The sequence below is a fragment of the Microcaecilia unicolor genome, chromosome 11 (assembly GCF_901765095.1).
Source record: "Microcaecilia unicolor chromosome 11, aMicUni1.1, whole genome shotgun sequence".
In the NCBI taxonomy this organism is placed as follows: domain Eukaryota; kingdom Metazoa; phylum Chordata; class Amphibia; order Gymnophiona; family Siphonopidae; genus Microcaecilia; species Microcaecilia unicolor.
The window spans coordinates 65,319,327-65,340,003 of NC_044041.1; the positions used below are offsets into that span (position 1 = coordinate 65,319,327).

The following is a 20,677-nucleotide window of genomic DNA, read 5'->3' on the forward strand; positions in this document are numbered from 1 at the left end:
TTTTTCTCCGCCCCTGTCGCGGGCTCTGGAGTCATCGCCATCTTGCTCGCTTTCCACGATGGTGCGGTTTTGTTTCTTAGGCCTCCCTGGTTTCTTGTGGGCATACCGGCCAGTCCCACGCCCAAAGTATCTGCCGTCTTATCTTTCCACTCTCGACCTCTTCCCTCGCACTTATTTGTCCAACGGGTGTACTACACAGCTGATTTTTGGCTGATTTCTCGGAGAAGTCTGGGGAGCTCTCTCCTCTTGCTGCTACTCAGGAAGCAGTCATCACGTGACCCTGTTATGCATTTTCAAATTAATTGTTTTTTAATGTAATGTGAATATATCCTTTTATATAGGTAAACAAGGTAAACATAAAACTATAAATAGAATAGAGCTGGTTGGTTGATTGAACAATTTAGTGCGATCTTTCTGCAATTATACCCAATTGGACTGTAAAACACCTATTTCCTGCAACAGACAAAAACCCAAAGGGGTAACTCCTTTCAATACCATTCTAAACACTAGAAATGAAATTTGAAATGGTTTATTTTTGTGCAAGAGAAGAATCAATAGGCTTACCATATGCAGAAAAGTGCTCAATTCACTCATAGCCTAAAAGACGCTGTGCATGTGTGTAAGCTAAGAGAAAAAAACAGTGCATCTAAAATGCTTGCCACTTATTAAGAAAATGTGTAGAAATGAATCTTATAGGATAAAATTGTCTGTAATAATATGTGGAACTAAGGCTGAAGGACTAATTAAATCATCATATCTGTTTGAAACCTGTATGTTAATTCTTACTTAATATACGAAGACACTATCATCGATGAACTTTGGTGCCATCATAAAGTGGAAGTGTTATGAGATCTGTGAAGATGTTTTTACCATCATCGTGCCAGCTAACTTAAAACTTGTTCAGAGAACAAATACAGACCCCAAAGGGTTAAAATCCATTGAAAATTGAAAATAAACAGACTTACTCAATGCAGTAGATTAGTTTGCTTCATTTGCAAACTGAAAAATGTGGTGCATGTGTGTAAGCTAGATAAAGACCCTAGTGCACCAAATTGTTTTGAACTGCTGATGTCAGAAATTTTTTATTTATTTTGTTCATAAATAAGATCATAAAATCTCCCATAAAATCTAATATTCAGTAGAGCCTACAGATATCTTTAAAAAGTTAGTTTTAAAAGATGTGAAAGAAAATATGACATTACAATGTTGTTGTGTTCAATAGGACAATCTAAAAAAACGCTATTCCTTAGTGTTAAGAAAATGTTTCTTGATGATGACTATATGTAAAAACAAGGTCTTGTGTAAAAATGATTTATACTTTTCTGTTAAATGTGTTCTATATAAAAAGAAGAAGAGTGTGAAAAACATATATGAAGTCGTGGTGAAAAACAAGTATTGTGAAAGCATCAAGATAGCTTGTCACATGTACTGCTCAAAAATGGAGGTGCGAATAGGAGTCAGTGTGTAAAGAAAGAGTAAATAAGTAAATCAAAATAAAGCGTGTGCTGTGATAATATTCTACTCAAAATGTAATGTTTAGAAACATAAATATATGAGACATCATATTGTTCTTTAACATAAAAACTTCCTAGTAAATTATATATGAATATCACAAAAAGAAACCTATATTGGTGGATCAGTGTCTAAAATTAAACTAATTTACAAAACTACTGTCAAATCAATTTCATTATTTAAACCTACTGGCATAGTAGTATCAAACTCAAAAAAGACACTGTTCTTTCTGTAATAACATCATACCAATATTGCCTCCACATCAAGATGGCTCGATCACCTTAAAAACAAAAATCTTTAGCTCAGAAAAGGAATGATTAAGGGCAATAGTGTTCCACTAAAGGGACTCCCAAATTTTTCTTCCTGATATAACTTCTGCCAACTGAAGCATTTGTCCAGTGCTGGTCACCACCACATTGCCTGCACTGCTCTTCTCCTCACGTCACGTTCATGCTCGGTGTATGAAACTGAGCATGCGTGGTTGTGCATGCTAAGTTTCACCCTGCCAGCAAAGGTATATGAGGCGATGGGGGTAGGGTGAGCAGCGGGGAGGAGGGCCAAAATGTGGCCCCCCCCACACACACACACTTTGGGCTCTGGACCTACCTCCCCCCCCCCCCCCCCCCCCCCCCCCCAACACACACACATGTTGAGGTCTGGCTACGCCACTGTTGCACACCAAATCAATATATACTCAATCCATTCTTTTTAGATTGAGGATACTCACCCACCAAGATGTGTTAATACTGAAGAGGGCCAAAGCTGCAAACAGGAGAGCCGGGGCAGGGCTGCCACAGCTGTCCCTCGCTCACTCGCTGAGACTGCCACTACCCCCCACTTTCTACCTTCCTGCATCAGTGTGTCTGCTCCTCCCTGGTCTCCAAGGGGGGCCTGGCGCAGGGGTCTGTGTGTCTCCTGCTCCTGTGTGCCGGGACCGGGTTATTGTGTTAATGCAGTCACCTGGGTCCTGACAGGAGCAAGAGAGAGACGGACCCTGGCGCCGGGCCCCCCTTGGAGGCCAGTCCGGGGAATTTTACCCCCACCCCACCCCCCATGGCGGCCCTGGATGCAAACAGGGACAAACTTTTAACCAAAAGAATGGATCAAGTACATCCTGATTTGGTGTGCATCTTAGTTTTCTGGATTAACAAATGATAGTAAAAAAATAATGAGAAAACATTGGTATATTTTAGAAGATCATATGTGCTTCAGAAGTAAGACAGTGACAGTAGTTTATTCCAGAGACAAAAACATTAAATAATAGCACCATCTCCCAGTTATACGTGAAACAAGTAATAAGGTCATTTTCCCTGTTATGCATGTTCAATATCGGGCTTATAATCGAAAGTGATTGCCGGCCATCTTCTGACACAAATCAGGAGATGGCCGGCGATTTTTTAAAAGCGGCGAAATAGGTATAATCGAAAGTGGCATTTTTGACTGCATCGCCGCTTTCCCGTCGCTTCGCCGGCGAAAGTTCAAGGGGGCGTATCGGTAGATAAGCGAAAGCGGTACATGGGCAGGCATGGGCGTGGCTACCAGATGGCCGGCTTTCGCCGATAATGGAAAAAAAAAGCGGCGTTAAGCAGTATTTCGCCGGCTTTACTTGGTCCTTTTATTTTCACGACCAAGCCTCAAAAAGGTGCCCCAACTGACCAGATGACCACTGGAGGGAATGGGGGATGACCTCCCCATACTCCCCCAGTGGTCACCAATCCCCTTCCAAACTAAAAAAATAAAACTAAAAACCTTTTTTGCCAGCCTATATGCCAGCCTCAAATGCCGTACCCACCTTCATGACAGCAGAATGTGTTGTATCCTCCGACAGCCTTTCCCTGGTTGCGATGTGGCTCTTGGGTGAGTGTGACACCTTTTCTGTTAGGTGCCCTGCAGAGTCACATTAGCAATGCATTGTGGTGGGTGTAGGGTACTGGGCTCTACTCCCCTGGTGCTTTTCCCCCCCTGCTAACTGGGTCAGAGTGTGCCCTGTTTTGTTTCCTGTTGTAGTCCATGCGGTAGTGGCCATTTTTTAAAGCCAGTTTTAGTTCCCTTTCCTGTGTTACCCACGTTAGAGAACGTAGTTCTTACCTTGCATGGTGCTGAAAGAGGGCATTGTACACCATTGTGCCAGCTCTGACCTACTGCTAATCTTAGTACCAGGGGACTCTTTGCCAGTGGGGCCCAACCTCTGATCTGCAGTTAACTGTGAGTAAACGTGCCTATTTCAAGAAAGGACTTTTTCAGAGAGATTAGTCTTCAGGTGTGAACTGGTATGCCAAAGTTATACAGCAGCAATAAGTGCTAGAGGCTGTATGCAGGTCTCTGGAACAATTTTAGTGGGTGCAGTACATTTGTGGGTAGTGGGTTTGGGGGGGGGGTTGGGGGGCTCAGCTCCCAAAGTAAGGGAGCTATGCACGTGGGAGCTTTTCTGAAGTCCAACGCAGTGACCCCTAGGGTGCCTGGTTGGTGTCCTGGCATGTCAGGGTGGCCAGTGCACTAAAAATGTTGGCTCCTCCCACGGCCAAATGCCTTGAATTTGGCCGGGGTTTGAGATGGCCGACATAACTTTCCATTATCGTTAAAAAAACGAAACCGGCCATCTCAAACCCCGGCCAAATCCAATGCATTTGGCCGGTTCCAATCGTATTATCAAAACAAAAGATGGCCGGCCATCTTTTTCGAAAATACGGTTCGGCCAGCTGTTTGCAGCACTGCCAAAATAGATGGCCAGCCATGTATTTGGCCGGCACCGTTTGATTATTCCCCTCTATGTGCTTCTTCCTCGTCTGTTACAGAATTTGTACATCCCTATACAAATTGGGTTTGTTCTCTGTTATTCTGTGGCTTGTAACACCAACAATGTTACATACATTGTAATTTGTCCTTGCTCTCTTTTATATATTGGGAAGACCATAAGGAAGGTTAAGATCCGCATGATTGAACACAGAAGTAATATCAGGAAGAAAAGTTTGAGAGCCCCTTTAGTAGTGCACTGTATTGTTCTTAATCATTCCTTTTCTAATCTAAAGTTAAGATGGAGGGCCCACTGTCTCTCTGTCAGGTAGCTCAAGGGCTTTGAATGTCAGAAGAAGCTCAGTGGGTCAATCAGCAAGCCTATTGGTGTTTCAGCATATGCTGAAGAGCAAAGCAGGGTGAGTCTTCTTGAACAGTGCCATCACAGTGGTCTATGTGAACCATCAAGGATGCATGAAGCCACCTGGTGGCAAAGGAAGCAGCTGACACCTTCAAGTGGGTGGAAGCTCACCTACTGAATCTCTCAACTGCACATGTGGCAGGTGTTGACAACGTAAATGTGGATTTTCTCAGCTGAAACATCTTGAATCCAAGTGAATGGGCTTTGGCCCAGGAAGCCTTCAACAAAATAGTTCACTGATGTGGTCAGCCAGTGCTGGATGTAATGACAATGACCACCAATGCACGAGTACCCCTCTTCAGTTGCAGGAAGGATCTGTAGTTGGATGGAATAGATGCTTTGATTATCCTGTGGCTGGAACAAATTCTGATGTATGTGTCTCCCTTTGGCTGTTGGTGGGCCAGGTGATTCAACATAATGAGGTCCAGTGGTGCAGTCTTGAGTAGTCCTACGTCATCTGCTTTGTTATAGAAGTACTGGCTGGATGGGATTAGACAGAGGTCTTGTACAAGTCTCAGTCAGGTGTTCTCAGTTTCCGTCTGCTGGTACGCATGCACAACCCAAGCATCTTGACTGGTCTAGAGGGTCTAAAGTAAAGGAAATTAGCAGGTAAGATCTAGTTTCTCCTTGCAGTGTTGGCCCAGTCATTGGGTATTAACCAGATATTATGTGTGAAAAATATGAACTTATTACTTCTGTAAACCCTAATTATCCAGACTTATCTTCATTCAATTCTAGTCTACAGTCTATTGCGGATTGGCTGCAGAACCATAGACTTAAACTCTATAGCTAAAAATGTAAGGCAATATGGGGGTATCATAAGTTGCCCATTATGGCTCCTATGCCATCCGGCAACTCAGACTCAAATCAACTAAAACAATATTCTGGATTTGCAGCAGTCTTTTGATGGCCACATTTCTACTGTTATTAAATCTTGTTTTTGTGCCATGAGATCTGTTAGCGATATTCAGGCATTTTGGGGTAAACTAGCTCTGCTTAACACTGATTTGTGTCTTTTATTCATCGTCAGATTAAATACATAAATGTGTTATATAATGGTCTTCTAAAATGTGCCTTTCCACACCTCCAGTCTGTTCAGAACTAAGTGATTCATTTAGCTACAAGAGCAAGGCATTTTGAGCATGTCTGTCTTTGTATGATGTTCATTGGCTGCCTCTGTATTTTGTGTTAAATTTTAAAATGTTGATCATGACATGTCTGCATTCTTTTGAGCTAAATAGGTTATTAATACCACCTTTATACAGGGCAAGAATTGACTCTTCCAGAGAGTCAGCCTTTTCTTAACCCCTGCCCTGTGGAATTCATCTGTATCCTGTATTCACCTGTATTTAAGAAAGGGCTCAAGGCATACTTTTCTTTTTTTACAAAGACCTTTCAGGCATTGTAGCTCTGTGGTTGATGGCACCATCTACGGTGGTACTGCGTTTTCTTCTTTATATTAATGTCTTAGTGTGTTGTGTAGTACTTCAGTTGTGCTGTACCTTATTGATTTTTAACTTGCCAGCTAATGTGAACCACTCTGTTTTCCTTTTAGAATTAGGTATATCAAGTGAAACAAATGGAGGTACAAAGTCCAAAAACATTCTTGTTTTATAAAGGCAGGATAGGTGCCTTTATGCCTTTTTAGATTAAGCACAAAGATGCAGCTCCAGGAGTGTGCACAATTTACACCTGCTCCAAAGAAGGTGTACATTTATAGATCTTTTCTATGCATGTCCACAAGTGTATTTTATAAAATATGCCATATATCTCAACCCTGCCCCTGTTCCACCCAACCTACGTCCCCAGGAATGCCTATGTGCGGATCGCATAAAAGTAGGTACCAAATGTTTACATGTGTATATCCCTATACACATGGAAATTTTTTTTTAAATGATTCCACATATGGGTCTTGTCATTTACATTGAACTATCCTGTATAACTGACCAGCCTATCTATCCCTATTAGGCACTTCCACGGGAGGTCTTGGTGAATGAGTCAGGGGAACTTTCTGAACCAGGAAAATTGTACATCTCCCCTCGGGTTTTGCAAGAGACACTACATGTAATTGCTAGTGGATCTTCTCTTGAGGCAGATCCAGAAGAAGGAGAGAAACTAGCACGTGAGCTTCTGATTGTGGCACACCACCCTTCTATAGGTGAGCATGGAAGGAGGCTTTGTATTCTGACTGACAAATCTTTCCTACACTTTACTTTCTCTGTCTTCCACCTTCTCTCTGTTAGTGTGGAGTAGATGTGCGGATGGATGTGGTGATTGGGACATGGTGATTGTATATTCTAAGGGAATTTTTTCACTCTTTCTTCACTAGTGGCAGCACAGTCAGGACTTTGGCCAGCTCTTCTGATAAAGATGAAGATTGATCCTTTGTATTTCATTAGTAAACATCTGGAGGAGATTTTACCCTCAATTGCCATGCAGAGTACCGTGGATCAGGTGAGTTATACCTCACGTTTCCTGAGAAGGGAGGAGCAAAATTAGTTTCTTATCTGGAGCCCAGAGAGCCCACAAACCCTATGAGGTAAATGTTAGAGCCTTAATGTATACTGTAGGGAGAGGGGGTTAGAATAAAGTGTTCAAATATTTCAGAGTTATAAATGTACAAGAAATATTTTTCAGTGAATAAAGATTTTTGAATAAGGAGCCTTATGAGGCTGAAAAGGGTTGCGCTCAGGAATAACATAAAAAAATGGATTTTCACAGGCGGCGAATATGTGAATTCCTCACATGGGAGGTAATAGAGATAGAAGTAATATCAGAACTTAGGAACATGTGGGATTTAGCACAGAGGATGATTGATGGTGGGTAAAACTTGAGAACAAGGGAATAATTAAATAGGTCTGTTTATTCTTATTACCATGCTATACATCCAACCTCCAGGCATTTTAGTCCCCTAATCCTTGGATTAAGAAAGTGATACTTTTTTCCAATTTCGGTAATTTTAGAAATTTCTAGGTTATCAGTCAACCCAAAAGTCATTTCCCATCTTACAAAAATTCCACTTTTTTCAAGCAGATTTTTAAAAACCTTGTTCTTCCTGATTTAACCTCTTCTGTAATAGGTTTCTTTCATATGTCTTGACTAGATTGTGAGCTCCATGGAGGTTTAGGATTTATTCCCTTCATTGTTGACCGCAAGGCGATATACAAGTACATCAGAAATGGAGGCGAGACAGACTTACATGAGGAATAGAGAAGAGGGATGCTAGTTAAGACACAAGTATAGTTATTACAGCAGATATCAGCCGCCTCATGTAGAGAACCTTAATTAAACAAAGGAAATGTGGGGGAGGGAAGGATCAGGGACTGATCCACGGCTGAGTGTGCACTGGACAAGACACCCTGCCCTGCGGATGGAAAAGGAAAAGACAGATACATAATGGTCTCTGTTTGAGCAGATGAAGATGTAAATAACCAAGTTTTCAGTGCACTTTTAAACTTTCTACAGCTTGGGGCATCTCAAGTTCAGAGGGGATTAGAAAGGTAAAGCTGTATGACGTGTGTTAAGCAGTCTAACCACAACTGAAGAGGGAAGGTACAGTTATGAAGATCTGAGGGGCCATAGGGTGTTTTGTGCTGTCAGAAGGGAGGTCAAATAAAGTGGAAGGCCCATATAAAGAGCATAGTGGGTAGGTAGCAGAATTTTAAATTGGATCCAAAAGAGAATTGGTAACCAGTGTCGGTTGTGTAGCAAGGGAGTAACATGGGTCCTGCTGTAGAGAGAAATCTAACTTCTGTATTTTGTATGGTATGTAACTGTTAAAGAGTGTATCGAGGTGTTTGTCATCTAGCATAAACCTAGCAGCCCTTGGTTTTTATTTATTTATTTATTTATTTAGTGCATTTGTATCCCACATTTTCCCACCTCTTTGCAGGCTCAGTGTGGCTTTTCTCAATGTGTATAGTGAAAATGAGCTAGGGTAGAGATCTCTCTGTTAAAAGCTGGCACTGTGGTACAATACTGCACATGTTTTGTAGCCCTACAGAAATAATTAGAAATGGTACACTTGGGGGAATTCTGTGCAAAAGAAATTAATAACATCCCTAGGGTTATCAAGATGCTAATTAATAGCACCTACTATTAAAACATTAGCAAACTTAACACAAATATTTGAGAGGAATTCAGTAAAACAGCTTTCTGAGGCAGACCAGTTTTGTGAGGGCATTAGAAAGAGAACAAAGAATATTATGGGCTCCAACAACATAGGATCACTTAATTTGCAGATAATAATCTCAAGATCAGAAGAGTTCAGTTGGGACAATAGTTCTACTTTGAAGAAGTAAATGATGGTGATTCTACCCCCTCTCTGTTTAGCTCTAGTTTGATAAAGGACCTTGTAACTCAGAGGACATAAAACATTGAATAAAGGATCCTCTGTTGAACGAAGCCACATTTCAGAGACCAGCAACAACCCAAATTGGTTCTCCATCAACCAATCTCTAATAATATTAGCTTTATTGACAACTGACCTAGCATTTATATACCTAATTGGAATAAGGAGGTAGGCGGTGGAGACCAGATTAAATGGCATCTGGAGAAGGAGGTTCCTTTGCCTTGCATGAGCGAGAGAGAAGCTTGACTGGAGAAGGTTGTATGAGTAGGGACTGAGCGATTAATCCTATGAGAGATTATAATAGGGATCGAACATGGAACCTCCAGCGCAGCAGCATGAGGGCAGAGCAACAGCACACAAATCAATAAGCAGCAGAGCCGAGGAACAAAGTTCACTTGATGCAGCACGGTAAAAGTCTCACACAGATTGCCCAGGGTAGATGAAGGATAGTGGAGCTACCCTACTTTGAGGAGCTGTGCCCAACGCTTCCAGAAGTTCTGCACGAAGGGGCGTGCCTAAGGGATCCTTTGGTGCAATACCTCGGAGCAAAATCTCCCTATATTGTTAGTGCTGACGTTGACGCTAGCAGCGCAATTCAAATGACAGTCTGTATGCTGGCAGGAGAGAAGCTTTTCTGGGCAGTGAGGACTCACAGGTGATAGGTGTCTTGTGGCTCAGAGCTGAACAAGACACTTCCATTTCATGTGAATCAGTCTATTTCTCTCCTAGTCCTGGGTGATCCTGAAGGGGACAATGAGCAGCAGCATCTATCCTGACTTGATATGAAGAGAGTTCTGTTGGCTTATTTGGAGGGAACAGAGGACTTTCAGCATTTGGATCGTTGTTTTTGCTCTATGGAGGTTCAAACAAAGTGGCTGCTGTCTCTAAGTTGTCTATAGCTCGGCGGCCTATCTTCTCAAAGGGCGACCAGTACCACATGCTATTAAAGCATATTCCAGTAGTGGCATGGCATCCTCTCGTAGCGTAGTTTGATCATAGAGCACGGAAGTGTGTTGAATTACACAGAGTTGGGTCATGGAGGACTTAGTATTTCAGCTAGCATATTTTTTTCTACAATTGATTTTTGTTGCTTTGGTTTATTTCTTCTGCTTGTTGTGGAAGTTGTGTTAAAAAAAACAAACAAAGCAGATGGGGAGCTGAGTGCAGATCAAGGAAAGGAGCTGACATGTGTACGTGGAAGACTGTGTGTGGTAAGATGTCCACAGAAACCTATGTTGTGTCCAGAGAACAGCCTTGGAGGGTTTCCAGATCGATCTGCTTTGTTAGCAAAATACTGACAGACTAGTGGCTGTATAGGGTTATTACGTTTGTCCTCAGTCTCCATCTTCCGATAGGTGTTCATAACCTAACAGTCAGTGTCTGAACTGGTCTGGAGATCCTAAAGAAAAGAAAAATAAGGAAGTCCTAATTTCTGCTTGCACAGAATTCCGCCAAGAGTAATATGGTTAGCTCTATTGCATCTATGGGCTTCTGATTTTTGTATGAAAACAGGACTACAGATCCCAAAATGCACTGGGGTAAAAGTGCATATACATCAGCTCTACTGATTGAGGTGATTGCTTCCTTGCCTACCTTTCTATGAAGAATCAATGGGGATTCGCCTGGGAGAGATGATAGAGTACAGTGTCCTTATAGATATCTTCTGGGTCAGGGCTGATTATTCCTTATTTCTAATTATAGGCTACATTGAATGCTGTGAGTGGTCTCGCTCTTCTTGCACCGAATAAAGTGCTTCCACAGTTAATGAACATTGTCACTGTGTCTTTGGAAAATCCAGCACTTCATCATGTAACAAGAGAAGAATTTGCCATCATGCAGACCCCAGAGGGGGAACTCTATGACAAATCCATCATCCAGAGGTAAAAGGGATTTGCTTATTGACAGCTTATCCTTTATTGATACTTGCTAGGATTCACTTTTTTTACCTTTCTTTCTGTAGTGCTCAGCAAGACAGCTTAAAGAAGGCCAACATGAAGCGTGAAAACAAGGCCTACTCCTTCAAAGAGCAGATTATTGAGCTGGAACTAAAAGAGGTGAGGCTGCATCTGTATGTTACGTATTATCTCTCCCCGTTTCAACGCTGTTTGCCATCCCGCCTTTTATGTCTGTGTATTTGCAGCTGCCCTGCATCATCTCTCTTCACCTGCCACATCTGTTGTTGTTGATGGGAAAGCAAAACTGCTGTTAATGTAAATTTTCTCTCTTTGCAGGAGATTAAGAAAAAAAAGGGTATAAAGGATGAAGTGCAGTTAAGCAGCAAACAGAAGGAGATGCTGCAGATTCAGCTGGAGAAGGAGTGTGAGATTAGAAAGCGGCTGCTGGAGGTGAATCAGAAACAGGAACTTAATGAAACATTTGTTGTTGCCCTTAAGTGAATACAGCTTTTTAAATTTTAAATCAATGACATGTTTAAGTGTATACAGATCTACAGTAGTTGAATCCAGTTATTTTCAGACATTTGCTTTATCATTCACTTCTAGTGACCACTTTGATGGTATCAAATTTAATCCTATGGCCATCCTTAGGTATGAACAGCTGGCTATCCTCCTTTGACTTTGCATGTAAGATGGGCTCAAGTTGTGGTCAGTCCAAGGGTTTCCACCTTGTCACATTAGTGTCAGGTTCTCAGGTTCAGAGCCCGTGGGGCCGGGATCTGGAGCAAACGTGAGCCCTTGGGTTGCTGCCGAGGAGCGACAGCAGCAGGCAAAACCCACCAACCAACACTGGGCAAGCACACCGGCAGGGACTGCAGGCACTGCCCAGCGAACCGGAACACATGGACTGGAATCCCCCGGACTGGAGGACACAGGACTGGAACACACACCGGACCGGAACACACTGGACTGGAGCGCACCAGACTGGAACACACCGGACCGGAACACACTGGACTGGAGCACACTGGACTGGTCCGTACAGCTTCACCTGCACTTAGCTACTAAGCCCCCCAGGAGTTGAGCTCCTGGGTTCGAGTAGCCGGCAGGACTTACTGGATACCGGATGACATAGGGACCAGGACTGGAAACAGAAGTGCTCCTAAACCTAAACTGATCTACGTGCTCCCAAGCCCTAAACCAGCAGGAGTGTTCCTAACAGTAAACTGACAAAAGGACTTCCTAAGCCCTATACTAAACAGGAGCTCCTGTTGCAGGAATTGAGATAGGAATTTGTGATACTTCAGGAGTCAGACAGCACACACCAGAATGAGGGAGAAATCTTCTTTATTTGCCAGCAAACAAAGCAGGACATCAGTTCTAGCTCTCTTCTCTCTCTCTCAGCTCTCTGGATGTTATGGCTTTTGTCTGTCCTCTTCAGCTCTCTTCTCTTCTGTCTGTTCCTTCTGCTCTCTTTCTCTCCTGTTGTCTTCCAGCTTTCTTTCAGCTCTCCTTCCTTTCTTCTGACGTAAACTGCTTCTGCTCCTACTTAAATACTGTTCTATCCCCCTCCTAGCCTTGCCCCCCCCTTACTCTCCAATTGGTTAAGGAATAGATTGGTTACCTGGCCTCAACCAATCATTACTTTAAAAATATCAGTTACATAGGTTCCAGACATCCTAAACTGACCTGTGACCTGGGGCCCCTTACACCAGACATTTGGGCTCCAGTCTCTTACATTTCTCATTATGATTGATTTCTCATCTATAGCTTAACCTGGGTTCACTTAGAGGATAATGGATATTCTTACATTTATTATTCTCATATTCCTAGTACTAACTGCTAACTAAACTCTGGCATTCATTAAAGAGGTCAAAAGCCAATCTTACTTAATGGCATTCAGGACCATTTCTACATTTACCTACAATTAATCAAGGAGAAGAGAGCTGACTAGTCCTGACCTCGTTCACCTATCAGCTTATACATTGAACCAGCCAGAACTGCAGATAACTTAAAACACATGTTTGACCTCTTCACTACAGTCTTTGCTTAGAACGTCAGACAAAGAATAATACAAACATTCCACACAGAATTATTAATTTACACAGAATACAGCATATTCTAAAGTAAGCATCCTTATAAGACATATTCTACATACTTATAATGGTCTATATATCTAAGCTATCTTCTTATAACAAAATCTACATATCAAGAACTTCTGAAATAGTATTTCAGCTTTAAACTACAGTATGCCTAACAGTATACAAATGTTGAGCTAGCTTTCATCATTCACCAGGGTGAAAGAAATTCCTGTCTCTGACCTTTCTAACCCAGCCCGGCAAACGCTAGACTTCTAGTAATTAATTCCAGCCTGCATTCCTTTATCTTGCTTGCAAGGTAAAAAGCTAGAATTCAAACTTCAAGCTTTTAATATCATTTCTCAGAGTTAACACTTTCTTTGCCCATGGCTGCCTCATTCCCCCCTTTGAGACTAAAATCAGCTTATGCAGAGATAAGTCTCACAACTCAAACTCTGGAGATTATAGTGATCCTAACTAGGAATAGACTTATGAACCACCATTACCCTACTTGTTAAGGTCCGACGGCATACTGCTGAAGCACATGAGGCCAGGAAACAAAACAACAACCCTGCTAAAACTAAGACTATTAGGGAAATGAACAAGGGACGTATCCAGGAGGTCAATGACCACCACCAGGAGGTAAGGTCTAATCCTCCTCGGTAATCCTCCACATTAAGGCTAGCCAACTGTAGGACTTTATCCATGGCATGCCTAACTACATGCGTCCTATTTATGACAATAGTACAGCACTCTGAAGAATTTAGCACTGTGCAGAGACCACCCTGGGCTGCGAAGAGATAATCAAGACCCATACGGTTATACCGAGAAACTATACTTAATTCATTAATTTGATCCTGCAATGCATTGACTACCACGTTCAGCTCATGAACTAAAACATGGAGTAGGGACTGAAGTCTCCGAGTAGCCATACCTAGTTCAGTAATACCCGCTACCGGGCCTCCAATTGGAATCCAGGCTGTGGCAGAAAGGGCTACAAGTCTCTTTTTAGTCAGAGGATAAGTAGAATTGATATACTGGAGGGCTAATTCAATCGCCTCATCCTCTGTGGCAACGGAGGAGGGTAAGGACAAAGCCTCTCGCTTAGAGCGGTGCGGGGATAGTGGCTTAAGAGGAATAACTTTAGGAAAATAATTCAAGGTTACCAATACACAAAAATCATATGTGGAGGGAAGAATCATGTGGAGGACATTATCACAGAGCCAGTAATGACCAAGGAGAGGGTGAGGAAAGTTCCCAATAAATGTTGGCTCAGGCTGGACAGGGTACTTAGGGTGCCCATAATGCGAGCCCCTATCCCAGGGGGAACGAAGACGAAATGGAGACTTTGCACACCATAGGCGCCAATCCCCAATTGTGACAGGCTGCTCATTTGTTAGTAACTCTTCATACCCCGGGGACTTATGAAAATAGAAAATAAGCTTGGACACTATAGTCTTCTCAGTGGTACGCTTAGGAGCCAGATAATCACCTGGGTCATAATCTGCAGGTACGGTAGCAGGGCACATAGGAGTACCTGGAGAAACTACCCACACAGATTCTCCTTTTTCTGGGAGAACATTAGTATAGTTACAGGGAATGGGAAGAACAGTTGAGATGTTTCTTGTTAAACAAAACACTCCAGAGGCTGGATAGGGAGACGTAAAAACTGGCCTTAGAGAAGAATCAGAAGGGGAAGTAGCATTATAAAAGGACCACCAAGTATAATCCTGGCTCCAAGGACCTGAACTCGAAAAATAGGGAGGTATAAGAGCTGGGAGTTGCACAGGGACAGGTACAGCTGGGACATCTGTAGTATAAGGAGAAAATCGGGAACACACAATACAAGGGGAAGTAATCTTTGCCTGGCTAATTAGTTCCTGGACTGAGTGTAACCAAAGGTTGGAGCGAGTTGGGGTATTAGGAACAAGGAGGCAAGGAGTAGAAAACAACAAAAGCATCCAAACTACTAACATTTTCTTTCTTCCTAATCTAAAACAAATACAGCAAACTAATTAAGCAATAATATTTCAACAGTCTGTGCTAATCACAGATTACTCTCATATAGTGTTCTCAGTCTTTGAGTTCTTATACCAGTTGGGATAGACCCTCAACTGACAAGGATCAAGCTTTCAAATTCCAAGAAAGCCAGAATCAGGCAAGAAAGAGTCTCAGTATGAAGCCGAAGTTCAGCCGCTCCTGCAGTATGCAGTTGACCCTTCTTTTCAGCTAGTAGATTCTTTGGTTCGGGTCAGGCGCAACTTCAATGGCTCCGCTGGATCTCTTTCTGCTCTCCACTGTCTAGGCTCCGTCTGATCCGTGCTGGGCTCAGTCTGGTCAGCAGACTTAATTCGAGACCAATGGACCCATGGAGTTATCCCTGCGACCTTCACAGCTGCAGGGGTAGAAAGCAAAACAGTAAAAGGTCCTTTCCATCGGGGCCCCAGAGGCTGAAGCCTCCAATCTTTCACCCAAACTCTATCCCCTGGCAGGAAGGAATGTACCTGAGCCTGGAAGGGGACAGGGTTTATTTCTCTCACATAAGACTGAAGCTCAGAAATTATCTTTCCCAAGAGGGCTACCTGCTCCTGCACCTGGGCAGACCCTAAAATCCCTATGTCTCCCTTAATTCCCTGTAAAATGGCTGGGGGCTTCCCATACACAATTTCAAAGGGAGAGAGGGCTGTTCCTTTAGTTGGGGTGCATCGGAGGCGGAAGAGGGCTAGTGGCAATGCCTGTGGCCATTTCAATTGGGTTTCCTGACAAATCTTTGCTAGGCTATTTTTCAAGGTTCTGTTTGCTCGCTCAACCTGCCCTGAACTCTGGGGACGATAGGCACAATGCAATTTCCAGGTAATGCGCAATGCGCGGGACAGGGCCTGAAGTGTAGCTTCAACAAAGGCGGGACCATTATCTGAACCTATGGCAAGGGGCAGTCCATACCTGGGGATGACATCCCTAAGGAGAGCTCGAGCTACTTCTGTGGCTTTCTCAGTGACTGTAGGATATGCTTCCACCCACCCAGAAAAGGTACAGACCATGACCAAGAGATATCGGAGCCTACCGCTCCTGGGCATTTCTGTGAAGTCTATAACTAGGGACTCAAAGGGTGTTAGTCCTCTAGACTGAACTCCTGGTGGAATACGGGGTCCCTGACGAGCATTATTCTGGGCACAGAGAGTACATCGGGCAGAGGCAGTGGCAACCAGACTATCCAATCCTTCCAGCACCACTACTCGATTGAGTAGACGGGCTAGTGCTGTTTTCCCTAAGTGTGATAGGTCATGAGCTTGAGACACTACAGGCCAAGCTAGGTGGCGTGGCACCAGAACTCTGGTATCAGGGAGATGTAACCAGCCATCAGGTCTCCTTACTGCACCTTCTTCTTGAGCCCATTTCTCTTCCATTTGGGTATACATAGGCGTCCATTCTTGCAGTCGAATTTGGAACAGGGGAGTCACAGTACTTGCTGGGGGTCCTCGAGCAGCTTCCTTGGCCACCCGATCAGCATGGCGGTTCCCTCGGGCCACTGGAGTATCTATTCTTTGGTGTCCCCTACAGTGAATGACAGCTACCTTCTTGGGGGCCCAAACAGCCTCTAGCAGCTGAAGTATTTCAGGTCCATACTTAACAGGTTGGCCTGCAGCATTTATGAGTCCCTTTTCCTTATACAAAGCTCCATGAGCATGTAGGGTTGTGAAGGCATACTTAGAATCAGTATAAATATTGGTTACCAGTCCTGCTGCTAGCTCCAGAGCTCGTATGAGGGCCACAAGTTCTGCTTTCTGGGCTGAAGTTCCTTGGGGCAGGGCTCTTGCTTCTATCACCTTGTCCTCTGTCACCACAGCATAGCCTGCCAGTCGCTTGGAGTTCTCCACATAACTGCTTCCATCTGTAAAATAAATTACATCTGGGTCCCTCCAAGGCACATCTTTAAGATCTGGTCGACTGGAGTACACTTCATCCATAGTTTGGATACAGTCATGATCTGGTGGTCCCTCAGATGCTGGCAAAAGAGTGGCAGGATTAAATGTAGCCACTGTTTCCAGGTGTATCCGTGGATTCTCACACAAGCTAGCTTGGTACTTAACCATGCGGTTATTTGTAAACCAGTGGTTGCCCTTATACTCCATGAGGGTGAGAACTGCATGGGGGACTTTAACAACCAGTTCTTGCCCCAAGGTCAACTTATCAGCTTCCTGGACCAGTAAGGCTGTTGCTGCAATGGCCCTCATGCAGGCTGGCCATCCTTTAGCCACTCCATCCAGCTGTTTAGACAGGTATGCAACAGGCCTCTGCCAGGATCCCATCATCTGGGTCAGCACACCCAGAGCAACCCCCTGTCGCTCGTGGACATACAATGAGAAAGGTTTCTCCACATCAGGAAGGCCTAACGCAGGGGCTTGGAGTAGGGCTTTCTTTATAGCAATGAAGGATTGTTGAGCTGTAGGTCCCCATTCAAATGGTTCCTTTTCACCCCCCTTTGTGGCTTGGTAAAGGGGTTTCGCCATCAATGCAAAATTTGGAATCCAAATTCTGCAGAATCCGGCTGCTCCCAGGAATTCCCTAACTTCTCTTCTGGACTTGGGTTGGGGAATTGCAGCTACCGCTTGCTTCCTACTAGCATCCAGTCTCCGACTTCCCTGGGAAATACAGAAGCCCAGAAACTTCACTTCTGACTGACAAAGTTGGGCCTTTGAGCGTGAGACCTTATAGCCTGCATCCAAGAGTAGCTCCAGCAATTCTCTAGTAGCCTCAAAACACTCTTCCTGGGTCACTGCTGCAATCAGGAGGTCATCTACATACTGGAGTAAAACTCGCCTGGAAGGCTCAGATTTAAAAGTCTTAAGGTCTTGCCCTAGGGCTGTCCCAAAAATAGTGGGGGAATTCTTGAACCCCTGTGGCAGGCGGGTCCATGTATACTGAAGCTTCCTTCCTGTTACTGGGTTTTCCCATTGAAAGGCAAAAAGCAATTGACTGGCGGGGGCCACCCGAATACAAAAGAAGGCATCTTTTAGGTCTAGTGTCGTGAAATGGGTAGCTCCAGAAGGTATCAATCCTAGCAGGACATATGGATTAGGCACTACAGGGTGTAATGAGATAGTGGATTTGTTAACCACCCGTAAATCTTGGACTGGCCGGTAGTCCTCAGTCCCTGGCTTCTGAACTGGCAATAGTGGCGTATTCCATGGAGACTGGCAAGGACGAATAATTCCATGGGATAACAGACGATTCAGGTGTGCTTGGATCCCTTCCAGAGCCTTTCTGGGAATTGGGTATTGGCGAAGATGGATTGGCCGGGCACTTGGAAGTAAGTCTACATGGACAGGAGGAATATTTCGGGCCAACCCTGGGGGATTATCTTCTGCCCATACCCCACTGACCTGAAAGCTGTCTGCCAGGGGTAGGTCAACTTGGCCATGCGACTGATGCAGCCGCCATTCTTCTTCAAGAGGGCAGCAGAAACTCAATATACCCTTAGGGCTGGATGCTGGGGGCCGAAAGGAGACTGAAGTCTGGCCATCAGAGTCAAAGGAAATTTGGGCCCTAAGCTTGGACAGCAGGTCTCGACCTAACAAAGGGATTGGACAGTCTGGCATATACAGGAATTCATGAGTGACTATGTGTGAGCCTAATTGGCATCTACGGGTTGTCAGAAAGGGCCTCCGGTTCTGCACCCCCGTGGCTCCCACCACTCGGACAGTTTTTCCAGACACAGGCGCTAATCGCTCCGTCACAACAGAATGTTCAGCTCCTGTATCAATCATGAATGGAATTGAGCGGCTCCCTATAGTTAGCTTGACCATAGGTTCCTGGGAGCCCAGTTTGTAGGAACCCGGTCTGTCCTATTCGTCCCATTCTGCCATCTCAGCTATCCCGATGATGTCAGATTCAGGAGGCTCATATCTTCCCTCTCGAACTCGGCCTCGGCTTCCTCGATCTCCTGGTCCCCTTCTCAGTCCCTGGCGCCTCTGGGGGCATTCATCTTTCCAGTGCCCTCTTTCCTTATAATAGGCACACTGATCCCTCTCCAATCTTGGTCTGGGATTCTCCCCCCTTGGCCGGGATTGATTGAAGGAATCTCGGGGCCTGGCTGGTGGTCCGGGGTCCCACTTTGGCTTCCCATTAGCTAGAGGTCGACCTCGGTTAAGGGTGGAATTAGTAATGGCTGCCGCTAAAAGGTCGGCCTTCTTCTGCATCTTCCGGTCAGCCTCTCGGCGCACCTCCTGATCTCTATTAATGAAAACCTTGGTTGCGATCTCAATTAGCTGGGTGGTATTCATCCCTGCGAATCCCTCCTGACGCTGCAACTTCTTCCGGATATCTGGCATACTCTGGGCCACCAATGCGCTATTCACCATTCTCTGGTTTTCTTGGGCTTCAGGGTCAAATGGGGTGTATGTTCTGTAGGCTTCAATTAGTCGCTCTAGAAAGGCCCCAGGGGATTCAGTTGCCCCTTGGAGAATTTCAGAGACCTTTGCTAGATTAATGGGCCTCTTTATGCATTTCCTCATACCTTCCAGCAAGTCCCGGCAATAGCCAGACAACAGTTCATAGTGCTGCCCATCATTTGGATCCCAAGCTGGAGCTGCGCGAGGAAACCGAGCTCTAACCCATCCCTCTGGGTCCTGTGTCCCCCCGGGGACACGCTCTCGCGTGATGGCCTCAGCATTTTGCAAAATCTTCCGCCTCTCCTCAGTTGTGAAGAGGGTCAGGAGAAGTTGTTGACAATCAGTCCAGGTTGGGTTATGGGTGGCCATAATGCTAGTCACTAGGTCCACCACTGCCTGAGGCTTTTCAGTATAAGAGGGGTAATGCGTCTTCCAATTCAGGAGATCGGTGGTTGTGAAGGGTACATACTGATAGGCCTGTGCCTGTATAACCTGACCCTCATTATTAGGATCCGGTCGAGTGATGGTTACCTGTCGGAGTGGCAGAACTCTCGAGGAGGTGGGAATGGAACCTGAGGTAGAGCTAGGAGCTACCCTCCTATCATGCTCAAAAGTAATTGCAGCGGGTCTAACCCATTCAGTGGAGGTAGGTTGAAATCCTGAGGGATGGGGAGGGGTACTCATAGACTGAGAGGTGGTCACAGGTGAGTCAGTCCATTGAAAGGGATGCCGGGCCCCTAATGAGTGGGTAGGGGTATTAGAAGGAGAGGCTGGGCTGTCGGGAGTTGAGGAGTCAGGGAGTGGAACCCAAAGCGGGTCTTCAGAGGTTAACAGGAGAGGATGTGGCACAGAAGGGTAGAGACTGGGTGAAAAGTCCAACCTAGGGTGTGGCAGGTGTGGCACAGGAGGGGAAGAACTATCCGGAGAAGCCTGTGCTGGAGAGGCTTGGGCTGGGTGGCGTGGATCTCTGGGGGTGGCACGGAACCCCAACAATGGGCCATAAGGTGGTGGCTCAAGGTCTGAGGGGTCATCAGAGAGTATGGGTTTCTCGGACAGGGTAGGGGCGGAAGCCACCGATTGGGTGGTAGGCTTCCTGGGGCTCTTTCCCTCTTCTAGTTTAGATTTTCTAATCTTTCTTTGAACTTGGCCTAACATGAATTTTACTGGGGATCCCATATAAGTTTTCAACCACGAGGGAGGGTCAGTCACAAGGCTGTCCCAGGAATCTATATAAGGGAGTTGTTCAGAATATTCTGGTTCTCCTACAACTATGCTGTAGACCTTCCGGATTACTTCAA

The 20,677-nt window shown here is 44.7% G+C and overlaps 1 protein-coding gene across 1 annotated transcript in view; it reads left to right on the plus strand.

The window, feature by feature from the left end:
- Positions 1-20,677, plus strand: part of GCN1 (GCN1 activator of EIF2AK4) — a gene marked incomplete in the record, with an annotated part of 339,178 nt that overhangs the window by 134,124 nt on the left and 184,377 nt on the right. The window contains 5 exon segments of the mRNA XM_030219069.1: positions 6,635-6,824; positions 6,996-7,120; positions 10,719-10,897; positions 10,978-11,071; positions 11,249-11,362. Of these exon segments, the coding sequence (XP_030074929.1) occupies positions 6,635-6,824; positions 6,996-7,120; positions 10,719-10,897; positions 10,978-11,071; positions 11,249-11,362 (702 nt within the window).